Source organism: Anguilla anguilla, chromosome 7 (assembly GCF_013347855.1).
Source record: "Anguilla anguilla isolate fAngAng1 chromosome 7, fAngAng1.pri, whole genome shotgun sequence".
NCBI classification, from domain to species: domain Eukaryota; kingdom Metazoa; phylum Chordata; class Actinopteri; order Anguilliformes; family Anguillidae; genus Anguilla; species Anguilla anguilla.
This window is the reverse complement of record NC_049207.1, coordinates 42,725,883-42,740,216: the sequence shown is the minus strand read 5'-3', so window position 1 is coordinate 42,740,216 and position 14,334 is coordinate 42,725,883. Positions and strand designations below refer to the sequence as shown.

Here is a 14,334-nt window from a genome sequence, read left to right as displayed (position 1 = left end):
CTTTCTTTTTTGAACCTACAGGTCTTGTTACTGTCTTACTAGTCTTGGGGCCATGGGTACTATCGGGTTCTTTCTGTTATGAGGCCTTTGTGTTAGATATTTCCTCATTTCCCAATCCCCTTTCTCCCGATTATCTACTGTTGTCATTGTCAATGTCAGATCAATGTGATATCATCCTGTGGGCTGTCCTGAGCTCATGAGATTGATCCAGAGGATTTTTTTAGGACGCATGCAGTGTTTCCAGGACGTTGCCGTGGTTTCCTTGGACGTGCAAATCACAGCCGTGGTTTGTCTCGCGTTACCCTCCCGCGTGGCCCAATCACAGAAGAGCAGCAGAACGTCACAGATTTACGCGCTGTTTCTGTTCAAACCCTCCCTCCCCCCCCCCCCCCGAAGGCGCAGCCTATGGTGCAGAAATTCTATTACCTGTCACCACCGGGTTGGTGGGAGTCTTTGGCAGGCCTTGAACATGTTTGGCGGTCTACATTATTCCCATTCTCTGACGGTTCATATTGCAACGTTTCCCGTCCAGCTCCACCAGCTGTGGCTGTTGCACTGACATGTTGACTTTTAAAGAAATTTATTATCCAATATTCTTCTCGCGTGCCGTTAGCCTATATGTGATTTCCCAAGGTAGTGTCTTTTTGCGCAATATTCTGTTGGTTTTCGCCTCTGAGGCGGTTTACAGAGACTGAATGGGTTATTTATTCATTCAATTTTAGTAATTTCTGTTAGATCACAAAGAAAATAAAGTCCCTTATTGAAGTGAAGTATAAAGTAACTGTGGGGAAAGCTCACTTCTCTCTTAAAAAACTGAATGTCAATACAAATCTTTGTGTTCTATCTATTTCTTTCTCTGTGAAAGTCGACGCCCTATTCCTGAAAGCCCAGTGTGGCCTTTGTGGAAATTCCCAGAATGCACTGCTACCTGTCTGTCACCCAGCAGAACGCTAGAGCAGCTTGACGTGAGGTGACGACGTCAAGACCCATTTTAGAACTGATGAAAGTATACATTATTGAAAATCTCTGGGGGGGAATCAATCTGGACAGCTAGCAATATTCTTTTCCGTCTCCTTTTCCATTTCTTCACATTTCAAAGGTTAATTCGAATGTCTGGATTTGCCATTATGTTCTGTTTTTTTTTTCTTTTCTTTCAGGGATTTTGCCTATGTAGCGAGAGACAAAGACACCCGGATACTAAAATGTCATGTGTTCCGATGTGACACCCCTGCAAAAGCCATCGCCACAAGTCTTCACGAAATCTGTTCCAAGGTGCGTTCCTTTGTCTTCCATTTTACACTGCCGTTTTCCTCATGGTAAAACCTCGGAGTTCGTGCAACAGTCAGGTCAGAAAAACGAAATCAATTCTAGCGAGTCCTTTGTTTGGAAAAACTTCTATTTTTTGTTTATTTCATGTCACATGAAAGGTTTATTTGATGTCACAGTACCTTACAAATAATCTCTCCTGGGCATTTTATCAATTGTAGAAAATTGCTCGGGCGAACCTGGCATTTGTTGGACGTCTTATTTTTGTCGATTCCCTCGGGGGTCAGTTTAAGGGAGAAGAGCAGATAAGGGCAGATTGGCGCGGTGAGCGTAAAGCGGTCACGATCCCCTGAAAGAGCGGCCCGTTATCTCCGTTCCTGGATGCAGCCGCCCCGTGCGTCATCGGCTCCGATAAGGGGAACGGGGCCAGATCTCCGGAGGGATCCGCTGCGCCCTGGTCCGAGCTGTACCGCGATGTCCGCGGTGCATTCTGAACGACGTGCGGCCCTGGCGCCCGGCAAAAGCCGCCGACGTCCCCAGCACGTCCCTGTCGAGTCCACGCCCGCCTCGTCCCTTCATACGCTAATGTAGTATCATACGAGGTTTTCCAGCAGAGACATATTACTTTTTTTGGACTCAGGATGTGTGTAGGGTTTTCACTGGCTAGGACTCGATAAGATTGATGGTCCCGAGACATCATGTTGGACTTCCACCTTTACCAGGAAGTAGCATTTCTAAAGAAATCATTTTGTTTAATTCCCGACTGGGAGACTAATTACACGTTTTGTCATATATATATAGTCTTAGAAATATATTTAAAAACTTGTTTTAAAATAATTTAGAATTCAAAATCTTTCACACAGCAGAAAAACTGGCGTAGACTATAAAATATGTAATTTTACAGGTTCATCAGGCTCAGTAGAATTACTTGGCTTACTCTCCTTGGCCCGACCTCCTGGCTCCATAGCCACCGATTGAGACTGTGCTGTGCTGTTATTGGCTAACTCGGTCCTGTGCCCAGCTCACTGACGTCTCAGCGCGCTCCCCTGTGACACTGTTGTAAGAGCTGGTGTACTTTTTGACCAGTTCCTGCCAGACTCCCAGTTTCAGGGCCTCTCTCCACGAGCGCGCGTGTTCATTTAGCCGTTTCCTCTCGCGTGGCAAGGCGATGCAAATTCGCTGCGACAAACAGAAAGCTTTGAAATAATGCCATCCATAATTCATTCGCTGCCATTAACATCAGACGCACTAAAGTGGGCCGTTGCAGAAATCCTTTTTTTTGCTCTCGCTGTTCTGCGGGGGGCGGTGAGAGAGATGTAGCCTGCTTAGCATTTCGCGTTTGTGTTCTGGTGAAATAGGATGTGGGCAGCTGAGGTACTTGCTCTTAGTATAGCTGTGTAGCAGTTTCAGTCTTAACCTTGCCTGCATCACTGAGGCCAGGAGTAGGGACTCCTCATTGGTCACTGGCTTCAGTCCACAGGCTGCCTCATTATACAAATAACTTAAGGCTGTAATGTTTTAATGGGTCAACAGACAGTGAAGCCTTTCCTTGATTTCTTGTACGTTCGGCACTCTAAAAAGCAAGTTGCATCTTATGAAGAGGAGGATATTGTCCTGTCCTGCAGACTTTACCTGGCCTAAGATTTCTTGGGATTTTATAGTTAAAAACTGTAGGTGCAGTATTAACAGCCAAGGTAATAATGGAACAAGAATAGTTATAAAATGCTCAAGGGATCCCTTTGTGAAGTGTGCATGAACACACACACCTCACACAGACACAGGCACACAGCACACACACACGCAGAGCACAGCACAATGCGCCCCATGTCCTCCAGCCATCATTTGTCCTCACAATACAGGTGCACCATGGGAAATCCAACCGCCTGAATTCCAACTCTTGCACTAAATTCAAGTTCATTGTTCAGTTTTTTTCTCTCTCTCTCTCCTCTCTCCTCCAGATTATGGCCGAGCGCAAGAATGCCAAAGCTGTAGCCGGCAGCTCCCTGCAAACGGGCTCTGACGTCCCTCTCCAGGGTAAGGCACTCGTTCCTCCGTCTCGATCTCAATCCCAGCATGCACTGCACGCCCACATAGTCTGCGCTGAGCAGCCATGCGTATTTCGCGCGCCTGATTTGGACGGCGTCTCATCATGGACGGCGAAGTAGGTCGCGCGACGATCGAGCATCCTGAATTTGAACATCGTATGAATGTTTAATTATTTCCAGCGTGGTTTGCTCTCTGAAAACGTAACCCGCGGGCAAAGTGCTTCAGTGAATGCAGGTGTCCAGCATTCCTGCAGAGGCCATCTGTTAGCCTTGTACATCAAAGCCAAAACGTTCTGGTCATTTTCTTTTTAAGTTACGATCGTTTTTTAAAAGGCTCTAAATTAATTTCAAGCTCGAAATAGTCTGTTTTCAGTTACGTCATTTGTTTCTTTTTTCCAGTCCATAAAATATTGTTAATTTAACATTTTTATTCTTGTTTCTTTTTTATCATTGCTACAAAAAGCTTTGGTTTGATTTACAATAGGTACTTGAGTTAGCATGCTATTCAATCAAGCAGCGAAAATCAGCACTTCATTGTTTGTAATAGTTGTCTTCTAAAGCACGTTCCAGCAGAACAACAAATATAGTCATGACCAGCCATTTTTATCACAAAATCATGACATTGACATTATTTAACAAAAATATTACAAAAAATATTATTTTTTATATTATATTATTACATAATTTGTGACTGCAGAACTACAGATGTGAACACCGCAGGGAAATTGCATGTTGTCATAAATCATGGCTACACAACAGTCACAGAACTGGAAATGCTATTCATATTTTCCTCTGTGGTGCTCAATAGTCTACACCCTCAGTAACCCTCTGTGTTTTCTCGAGTTATTTCATTCAGATCAGGGTTTGGTCATTATAATATACTCACAATTTATTTTGTATTTTACGACCAGTTTTTAAAAAATGCTGAACTGAATCTTAAATGGTAATTATAGCTGGGATGGACAGTTGTGAGGTGGGCTGACTTCAATCTCATTATTCTGGCTCAATAGCAATCTTAATTGAATTTAGATTTGATTTAGTTACTTGCCATATTGCATAAAACATGATCGGAAACCTAAAAAATTGGCATTTAGTATGTAAAATCAAATGAAATTAAAATCTTATGCATGTTTTTTTTTTTGTTGCTTCCCTTTGTTTTTGGTTCTTATAGGATCCTCATGCAAAAATATAGTTTGCCCAAATAAAACGTTCAATGGTTAAATCCTGTTTTTACACATTGAGAAGACTATTATTATAAATTCTTTGTAGTATACAATCAAATATTTACATATAACTACGCATATTTACTTAAAAAACGCCACATCCCATGGATACAATCAGTGTAAAAAAGTCATAAGTTTTTGTCAAATCTCAACATTTGCTGGTGAATATGTAAATATAAGCCCATGGGAAACTGCATATGCCTGTTTCCTATGTTATCAAAGGAGGGTACAAATAAATGCAGATAGATTCTGATTTTATGAATATATTTTATCATCCGAAAGCCATGCGTTCTGTAAATTCTTTTACTAAATAAAAAATAAAAATGAAGTTTTAAAATTTTATCTCTCATTCAACACAAACTGTGGTTTAGCGCTAGCTGTCTGCAACAGCCTGCACATGCAGAAAGAGGAGGGCATTCTGCAGTCCGATGTCCTGATCAATGTCTGTAGTCTATATGTCTCTGGGGATATAGGCACTTATTCAAGGGCCCATGGTAGACAGGGACAGTCTAAAAATATCTTATTAAGTGTGGAGTTAAGTGTGAAATATTTGATTAAATAATCTTTCTTCTGTCATAAGCACTTATGGATCCCCTTTCAGTATTAGTGGCCAATTATTGCCTGGTCATGAATTAATGCTTTATTAATTCAGAACCACTGTCACGCAGGCTATTCTTAGTTAGATTATAAATCTTCATTCCGCGTCTGCATTCTGTTGCGCAATAAATTATTCCCACCAAATACGGTAAAGGTTAGTGTGGCCTATTGTGCGGAATAAATTACATTATTTTCCTGGTAATTAAAGCGCGATGCCTGCAACTGTTGGCTTTAATTTTAAATTTTAAAAGGAAATTAAAAGGGAATTCGCTGACTTCAGAATCGGCTCTTCCCTCGTTATATTTCGACTGGGAGAGAGAAGCTGACCCATTTCCAAACGAGTTTGTGGTTTGTGAAGGTAACGAGGCCGTTGCTGTTGTCGAAAGATCAAAAGCATTGTGCGAATTTAATTATGGAGGTCAGTGACCTGTTTGCTTGGCTCAGAGAATTCATATTGCTGACACACTTTCCTTGTTTTCCATTCAAGCTGCTGGATGTTTACTGTGTGAGTTCAGCGCGTGTTCCTCGCGAACAAGCGCAACAGTCTGAGGGTTTTAGCTGGTTCAGGTTCAACTTCTTTTAAACAGTGCCAGGCGTTCTGCTCTACAGTGGGAAGGCTGCCAGCGTGCTGTTCTGTTTTCTATCTTTAGTTTAATTTTAGCTCATTCATTGATTCATTCACAGGCTGTTGTATATACAGGTGCTTTATATTATTAGCTTCAGTTGGTGTGGCGTACGAGATCACTGCCTCCCAAGGCATTTTCCAGACAAAACCCTGTGCCTGATGCCTCTCTCTCCCCCAGCAGAGTTCCCCACACCAAAGACAGAGCTGGTGCAGAAGTTCCATGTCCTGTACCTGGGAATGATGCCTGTGGCCAGGCCCATAGGTAAGGGCTCCTCCAATACACCCCTCCCCCCATCACTACCCCTAATCTGCTGCACCTGTCCTCAAACCTCCCATGTGACCTGAGTCATTTTCGAAGCTGAAAATAAGCAGCTGCCAAATTTGCATTTTCCCCACAACAGGGACTGTGCTTTTCTCTTGACTGAGGGCACTTTCTGACCCCTCTCTGAACTACCCCCCCCCTTCCAACCCACAGGAATGGACATGCTCAACGGAGCCATAGACAGCATAATCTCCTCCTCCGAGAAGGACGACTGGACACCCGTCATCCTCAACGTGGCCGACGCCACCGTCACCGTCATCAAAGACAAGGCAAGCGCCGAAACGTCGCCATTGATGCCTGAGTCCAGGTTCAGAAAGTGAAAGTCCTCCCCAGTATTTTGTCCTAATCACCTGGATTATTATCGTAATTCTTAAGCCAGGAGGTAGAACTAATTAGTGAAATCAGCTGGCTAAGTCCATGGGTGGGAGAAACACATGGCAGGACTTTTACTTACTGACCCCTGGACTTTCCGCCCCTGACTGATCCTCATCCCCCTGTGGGGGTGGAGGGTCACAAGCTTTAATGCGGAGATGCTAACCACCGCAGTTCAGAGAACAGGCAACAGGTGTAAGGGTGTTAAACTGAAGATTTCTGATTCCATCCAGTTAGCTTTCCATATTTAAATTTGCTCATCCCTCAGATATTGTGGTCTGATTATTATAGGTTATTAGATGTTATTGTGTCATAACAAAAGGACATATTATTGTAAGATTACCTATGAAATGTCCACCCATTTCATGTCTTTTGTTTGATTAATTGACGCAGCAATGATGTATGCCTGAATCTATAAAAGTTAATCGCTCAGTTTATCGCTGTGAAGTATTAAAAATGCCTGTGAATGAAATGTGAACTTCTGAAATGACTGAAGCAGTCAATGCCATCAAATAATAGCACTATGCAGTCAACTGTGTCAAAGAATAACGCTTCGAAGTTGTACTAGGCCTATATCAGGGAATGGAGTACTTCAGTACAAGGGATAATTAGGTGTTCTGGCTTGTTGCTCGGTAGCATGTAGTACAGCTCTGATGTGGTACTACATGAGGGACGGTCGCAGTTGTACTGGGTGTCAAAGCGAAGAGTGCGACGTTCCTCTGAGGGTCTTCCTCTCCCTGTGGTGATGCGCGCGGCAGCAGGAGGACGAGGAGGTGCTGATGGAGTGCCGGGTGCGTTTCCTGTCCTTCATGGGCGTCGGCCGCGACGTGCACACCTTCGCCTTCATCATGGACTCGGGGAGCCAGCACTTCGAGTGCCACGTCTTCTGGTGCGAGCCCAACGCCGGGAGCGTCTCCGAGGCCGTGCAGGCCGCGTGCATGGTGAGAGAGGCCAGACCGACCCGTCTCCAAACCGCTCCCTCCCCCCCTCAGGATAGCGCAGAAGCCTCGTATATAAGGCTGCAGCGATGCTAAGGGCGCTAAAAGTGGTTTGTAAGGATGTTTTATTACTGCTAAGTGTGTTGCAGAAGTGGCTGGAATGTTTTAGAGTTGGTAAGCGTCTTACAAGTTTCAGAATGTTACTGTACAGTAATGGAAAGTGTTTTACATAATGGGCTTGACTTTTACCTTACTGTTAAGCTTATATACGGTTATATACGGTTGCACTTTGTGTGTACGCTCCAGCAATCTTAGGAGTGTTACAAATGTGGTTTGCAAGACTATTACGGCAGTGGTAAATGTTTTTAACAGTGTTAGTTTATATATGCCATAACAGTGGTCAGGGTGTTATAAAGTTGAATTGTGCAGTAAGAACACAGTCCTTGTCAGAATGTTACGGCGATGGTTTATATGCATGTTACAACAGTAGTAATACTTTTACTGGTCCCTCTGTCAACTTTTAAATAATTTGTATGGATAGATTATGATGATGGATGAAGTCTCCCTCTCCTCATTTTGCCCCTCTCTCTCTCTCTCTCTCTGTCTCGTTCTCTCTCTTTTTTTCCTCTCCAGTTGCGATACCAGAAGTGTCTGGTGGCCCGGCCCCCTTCCCAGAAAGCCTGCTCGTCCTCCCCGCCCCCGGACTCTGTGACCCGGCGGGTGACCACCAGTGTGAAGCGGGGCGTTCAGTCCCTCATTGACACTTTGAAACAGAAAAGGCCAGTGGGCGAACTCCCCCAGTAGTGATCGTTAGCAGAGCAAAAAAAAAGTCAGTAATAAGAATAATAATAACAATAATAATAAATAACGTACAAGCCTTGCATCACACTACAGCGCAAACGGGGTTGGGGGGGTGGGAGGAGGGGAAACGGCGACGGGCAAACAGTACAAAGAATTCTACGAGACGACCGCGAAGCGCGATTCGAGCGACGGCGAGGAGACAAGGGCGAGCCACCCCCCCCATGCCCCCAAGCGTCCATCGACCCTCCCCACCCACCGCGCTTTCTCCCGTCACCCGCGTGCGGCCCACAGCATGCCTGGCCACGCCCCCGCCCCCAAACCAGCCACGCCCAGCATCTACCGTGTGTCAAACCGAGGAAGTGCATGAGGTTGTTATTAAATTTTTTTTTTTTTTTTACAAATTTGTTTCCATAGCGATGGATTTGCAGCTTCACAGCCCGAAAGAAGCACGAACACCCCACTTTTTTTTTTTTTTTTTAACGTTCGTTCTTTGATGTCTGCTTTTGTGTTTTTCTGATCCGGAGCGCAGCCAACACAGTCATCCTTTCGTGCCATATTGGTGATCTTAGTCTAAAACCAACTGTGCTCCGGAGTGCTCCGCGCTTCTCATCCCTTGCCTTTATTAGCGCTGAAATAGACAGCCAAGAGCCATATCTGAGAGAGCTAAAACTGACTGAAGCCATTCATCCACAGAAACGCTGGGTGTATTCCCCCCCACCCCACCCCCCACCCCCCCATTCCCGCACCCCCCCGCCCACTTCTTATTCTTTTAAGTCCCCGAAACAGAGACAACGCTCCTTTGAAGGTGGATGCACTGTTCTGTTCTTCGTTTAATTTTTTATTTTTTTATTTTGGAAACCACCCCATCCTCACAGCACAAAGAGGCTCAGGTGTGAGAGAGCGGAGCTGCTTTCACCCGTAACCCCGACGGCTCCGCGTTCAGAAAGGCAGGAGACAAAAAACCCGAAGGCTGGGGAACGTTTGAAGATAAAAAAAGAATGTGACTTCTGTTTTAATTTCTGACTATTTTATTTTATTTTATTTTATTTTATTTTATTTAATCTCACCGCTGCAGCTTGAAACTCCACAGACTGGACGATTTGAATTTTAAGGCGGACAACGTGCTCTTTGGAACTATCTTGGTAATGTGACACCAGTGTGTCGTTGTGAATTTTGTGGAAGGGAGGGGGGCGGGTGTGGATGAGGGATGGGGTGCCAGCTCATCCCGGAGACGATACCCTAAATCAAGGCGCACTGGATTTACATCAAACCTACGAAGTGAAAAAATACCGATAGCAAGAGCCTGAAGGTTCGACTGTCGTCTCCTTGCTCCTGTGCATGTTGGACAGTAATGCCACCTTGTCTCTCATAAATGTCCTTGCACTCTCTCCTATTCTTGTTGTTCAACCAGCAGTGATTTTTTTACAGGAAGTTGAAAGGTGTAACAGTGGGAGAAAGCCACGTGTACAGATCTATATATAAAATTTTGCATACATTTATCACTTTATAAGCCATTTTTATTTTCTCTTATTTCTCTTGTCTTGAAAGCCTTGAAAGATATTTGTTGAAACACTTTCTTCTGGCCAAAGTGTAAAGTATCGATGTACGTGTTGTGGATGATCAGAAATGAAAAAACTACAAACAAAAAAAAAAAACTACAAAAAAAAAAAAAAACGCTAAGACCCATATTGTTGAGATTTTATTTTTACTGTGGTTAGGCCAATTAGCTGTAATGTATCTAGATGTTAATGAAACGTTATCTATGCATTCTGTCTATCTAGTGGATCTCAGAGGCATACAGCAAAAAGTCACTTGCCTTGCATGTCCCGTGACAATTTATTACAAAAATTATGGAAATCGGAGAAAAAAATGAAAGGATTTTTACGTTTTTATTTATTATGTTTTCTATGACAGTATACTGGTTTTTGTTATGTTGGACAATTGGTTCTGTTATCCTGTAAGAACAGTGTCACTCACAACGTAGCCAGCACTAATGAACTGTGTGAAGTCTGAAGCTGTGCGGTCCATGTGTAAACACAGAATCACCAGGATGATAGACAAGCAATTGGTTTTGGAACCAGCCAGGCTATGCCCACCTGTAGGGGGCGCCACAGGTGTGTCATTTGAGACCCGTCGGCTCGGCACCACGTTCTGTGGAGAACCGGGCTTTTAAAGTAATATATTTGCAGATTGCGGTATTAACTGTATAGCATAATGCTGAAACGTCGCCCCAGAGGAGAACTATGGTGAGAGTAGCTCCAGGATTGTGTACCTCTGTGTCATTCCTTCAGACCACCCAAGAAGGGTGCAGTCCCCCCCCCCAAAAAAAATCATTTTCTAATGTGTATGTTCAACTAATGTTCTATCCTTAAGTTCAGAATTCATATATACTTGCATTGCCAACTTAAACTCTAAATTTGTTACCTCAAATGACTAAATCAGGAGTCTAATTTTTTTATTGTTCACATAATTCAAGGGTATGAATTCATTAATGGAGAGTTCAAACTAATGAATGGTTTGAAGTTGTAATTTTAGGGTTCAAGTTGGGTTTGAGATTTCATATTCATTTGAGGGTTCAAATCAGTAATTTGACGGTACAGGTGTATCTATTAGTATGTAGAGGATTGTAATGATTAATTTGAGGGCACTAAGTACCAATGTGCCTATTTGTAAATCGAGGGTTCTGAATTATAATTTGTGGGTATCAATTAAAGGATCTTGTCATTTTTATTTTATTTTTATTTTTTTGACAGTGTTCTTTTCAAGCCTCCTTACAGTACATTCCCGAGGGCTCCTCATCGTTTAAATAATTTTAAAAAATGTTTTAAATAAAAACGTAATCTCGTATTGAGGCCCAAAAATGATTATTTTCACTTTGTACGGTTGTATAGGACTTGTGACTTCGCTCGTGTTGTATACATGACAGCATTCATATCTGATGTAAAGGAAAATTTAATGAATGGTAAAGTGGAGTGTCCTTTATGACCGTGTACATCACACTTACCCTTGGAGTCAGTAAAATTAGCCGAGTCACCTTGTGCTATTCGGTTCAGCGTTGGGTTGATATGGCAGGGACTTTGTTTTTTGGATTGGATAAGGATTTCCCTTAACACAGGAGATTCGATCGAGGTCAGCGTTTGCTGGCAGCAGTAGTTCTGACTTGAGTTCTTTGAAGCCACAATTCCAGCATCAGACCAGCTGCAGAAAACGCTTCGGTCATTAATAAAAAGGTTTTGTTTTTTTGACCTTCTTTTTTTATTATTAAATCCCTGGAGGTTTTTAATGAATTTCGCCGGCGTCCCAAATGCAAGATGTCTAACAGCATAAGCCTGGAAAATAGAAAAGATGGTTTCCTCTGCTCTTCACAAAATTTGACACCATATAAATGTAATCTGTTGTGAGAATAAAGTGAATATTAAAACAAGATGGTCTCAAAGCCAATTTTATGCTTGGTCTCTCTCGGCGAACTGTGCAATTTCGTAAGGCTCTTTATGGTAATGCCTGAAGTGAGCGGCGACATCTGTTGTGCTACATGGTCCTTGCTGAATTCACGCGTGCGGCCATTCTCGTCCTCTGTCTCAAGGAATGAGAGAAGATGAATGAGGCGAGCCGCGATTTGACACCGTTACTTGTTTCCCCCGTGATTGACAGTTTTAGCCTGACAGTATTAATCAAATGCGCAATGACTGTTGGGAGCATCTTGCGAAGGGGTGTGAAAAACCAGAAAACACCCAGCTGTCTGTTTTGTGGACATTTATGTCAGTTATTTTCCTTGGAAAATATATTCAGTGATTTTTATTTAACATGTGCCGTACACTGTTTATCATTCTGATAATCTCTTCCAGAACACTCCAGTACAGTGCAGGATACAGTTACTGTTAAATTAGATTCACAAAGAGTTCATTATGGTTTGCTTGTGCTACACAGAAAAATACTTCGCTGTATAGAAATGACACAGAATTAGACTTGTTTATCCTGCAACACAAGCTGCATTGAGTGCCTTAGGCCAGGCCTAACTCAGTCCACTGGTGGATATTTCCTCCCTTGCAAAGTTCAACTTGCATACTTTTGGTAGGGCAGTGTAAAAAGAAACTTCTAAAAAGGTAAATTAAAAATAAAGATGCGTGTCTGAGCCCACGACAAAGACCCTAGATGCAGAAACCCGTGTTAATAATGTCAGGCAAGTCACCAATTGCATTGTGACTGAACCTGGGGAAATGGCATGTTTTTTTTAGACTCTTAAAGCTGGATAGGATGTGACAACTCCTGAAATGTAGAGCAGGACAGTGGGGAGGAATCTGGTGACCTGGGGGGAGAAGGTCCTCTTACTGAGATGGTGAGTCGCTAATGGAAATGTCAAAGTATAGACATTGTAATCTTCCAAGTACAATTTACAGGTATAGACTGTTGTAGGTGACTTTTCTCAACAAGTTAACATTTTTAAAAATTTCCCTGAGAAATAGTTCTTCACCCAAGAACTATTGACATTTTGTGGTATTCACTGACGATGCACATGAACAGGGGTCGAATCCAGTTTGAAGCCTCACAGGAACTGTTTACCTGCGTGGTTTGATTTTTTGTTTGCTGAGCAGCGAATTGCAACGCGTGAAGTAATGAATAGCGTGACTAAATGAACACGAGACCGTGACAGCCGAAGGCATTGTATTCATTTACAGTGGGTCGATTCTGAGCAGGGTCTGTGCAGATCTGTATATCTTGAAGTTATAGCAGGTTCAGAGAGGCTGAGCCATCCAGGTCATATGAAGATCAGCAAGTCTGATGTTCTTAGACAGGCATTGTCACCTGGCAGTTACAGTCACCAACCTTTTCCTACACTCACCTCTGCTTTCTAAGTCCAATGTGGAAGCAGCACCTTATTCACCACAATAAGAGGCATATTTTTTAAAGTTAATGTTCCAGAATGACTTTTGCTTAAAAACATAGAGCATAGTTAATGCATTATAGGTTACTAATGAATTGAATTTTGATGCTTACCCTTAAAAAAATTATTGTAAATATGTTAATAAAGAAGGAAGAGTGTGATGCCATATTAAGAAAGATACTGTCCAATGCAACTTCATCAGTGCGTATTGTACCCCTGTGTGCAATTTCTCAGTCAGATCGGATGACCCTGGCTGCTTTCTTATGAGCATTCATTAATGTTTTATAAGAAATTCAACCCCAGGGAAAGTTTTTGGTTGGAAATATGTTGCGTGAGCTTTTGACCCCGTGTGATTTTTCTGTTGGGATTTCTTCACTAAGGAATTTCTTTTCAAGTACCGAATTTCGGAAACTTAAAGTAACTTTTGAACTCGAGTTCGATAAACTAGTTAGGTCAGAGTGGCCGTAAAGGCCGCTTGTGATTGTACGAGGCTGGGAAAATAAAGTAAGAAGTTTGCATCCTCCATCCTGGTAGATAAAAACCCACCTAAATAGAAGATCCAGGAGAGGGAATAACAGCTCTCACTCTCGAAAGATGGCATCCTTACAGTCAGCAGGAGCAGGGCATCTTTATGCATTACCTGCAGCAGAAACATGTCCCTGGTACTGAATGCTGGCAATCATCCCTCAAAGCCCCTCCAGGTTTAACCCTGGATTCAAGTCGGATCTACAGGCTGACAAAACAAAATGGTAGTCTGAGGCACACAATCCTATCTATTCTCTCATGAGCAATAGTGTCCGTGCAAAATACTGCCAATGTACAGATCCACGGACATTCAAACGTCCATGCAACCGTATGCATTTTCATGTTTGTATGTCTTGTTCTTGGCTACCAAACCCTAAGGTGAAACATCAAGAGGCTTATTTAAACCATATGAGATTGGAGGAAAAATAAGTAAAAGCGACACCTCAGAGAAACCCTTGACAGATACCATCAGCACAGTGGGTATAATGACAATATGTCTCCCACAGCTCAATGGAGGCCCTGTCCTCCACCGCTCTACCCTGTGAACGTGGTCACTCTCACTGCGCACCAATCACAAGCCCAGTTTACAAAACCGCCAATTGCCGTCACTCAGTTTAAAAGCTTCTCTTTGCTGGAGAGGAATGTCAACAGCAGGGCTGCGAAACAGAATCGGATGAGGTGTTGAAAAGGATTCCTTAAAGAGAACCTGCCACAGCTCTCTCAAAATTATCAGTATTT

General features: G+C 42.9%; 1 protein-coding gene across 11 annotated transcripts in view; it reads left to right on the top strand.

Annotated features, from left to right (window-relative positions):
* apbb2b (amyloid beta (A4) precursor protein-binding, family B, member 2b) overlaps nucleotides 1–11,613 on the top strand; it is a 106,513-nt gene extending 94,900 nt beyond the window's left edge. For 5 of the 11 annotated variants that reach the window (XM_035425841.1, XM_035425840.1, XM_035425837.1 and 2 more), the window contains 6 exons: nucleotides 1,158–1,272; nucleotides 3,225–3,300; nucleotides 5,935–6,018; nucleotides 6,232–6,347; nucleotides 7,209–7,391; nucleotides 8,022–11,613. In XM_035425841.1, the coding sequence (XP_035281732.1) occupies nucleotides 1,158–1,272; nucleotides 3,225–3,300; nucleotides 5,935–6,018; nucleotides 6,232–6,347; nucleotides 7,209–7,391; nucleotides 8,022–8,192 (745 nt within the window). In that variant the 3' untranslated portion in view covers nucleotides 8,193–11,613. The remainder of the gene's footprint in view (nucleotides 1–1,157; nucleotides 1,273–3,224; nucleotides 3,301–5,934; nucleotides 6,019–6,231; nucleotides 6,348–7,208; nucleotides 7,392–8,021) is intronic. The other 6 variants (XM_035425838.1, XM_035425842.1, XM_035425839.1 and 3 more) reach the window with 5 other exon arrangements.
* Nucleotides 11,614–14,334: the final 2,721 nt, after the last annotated feature.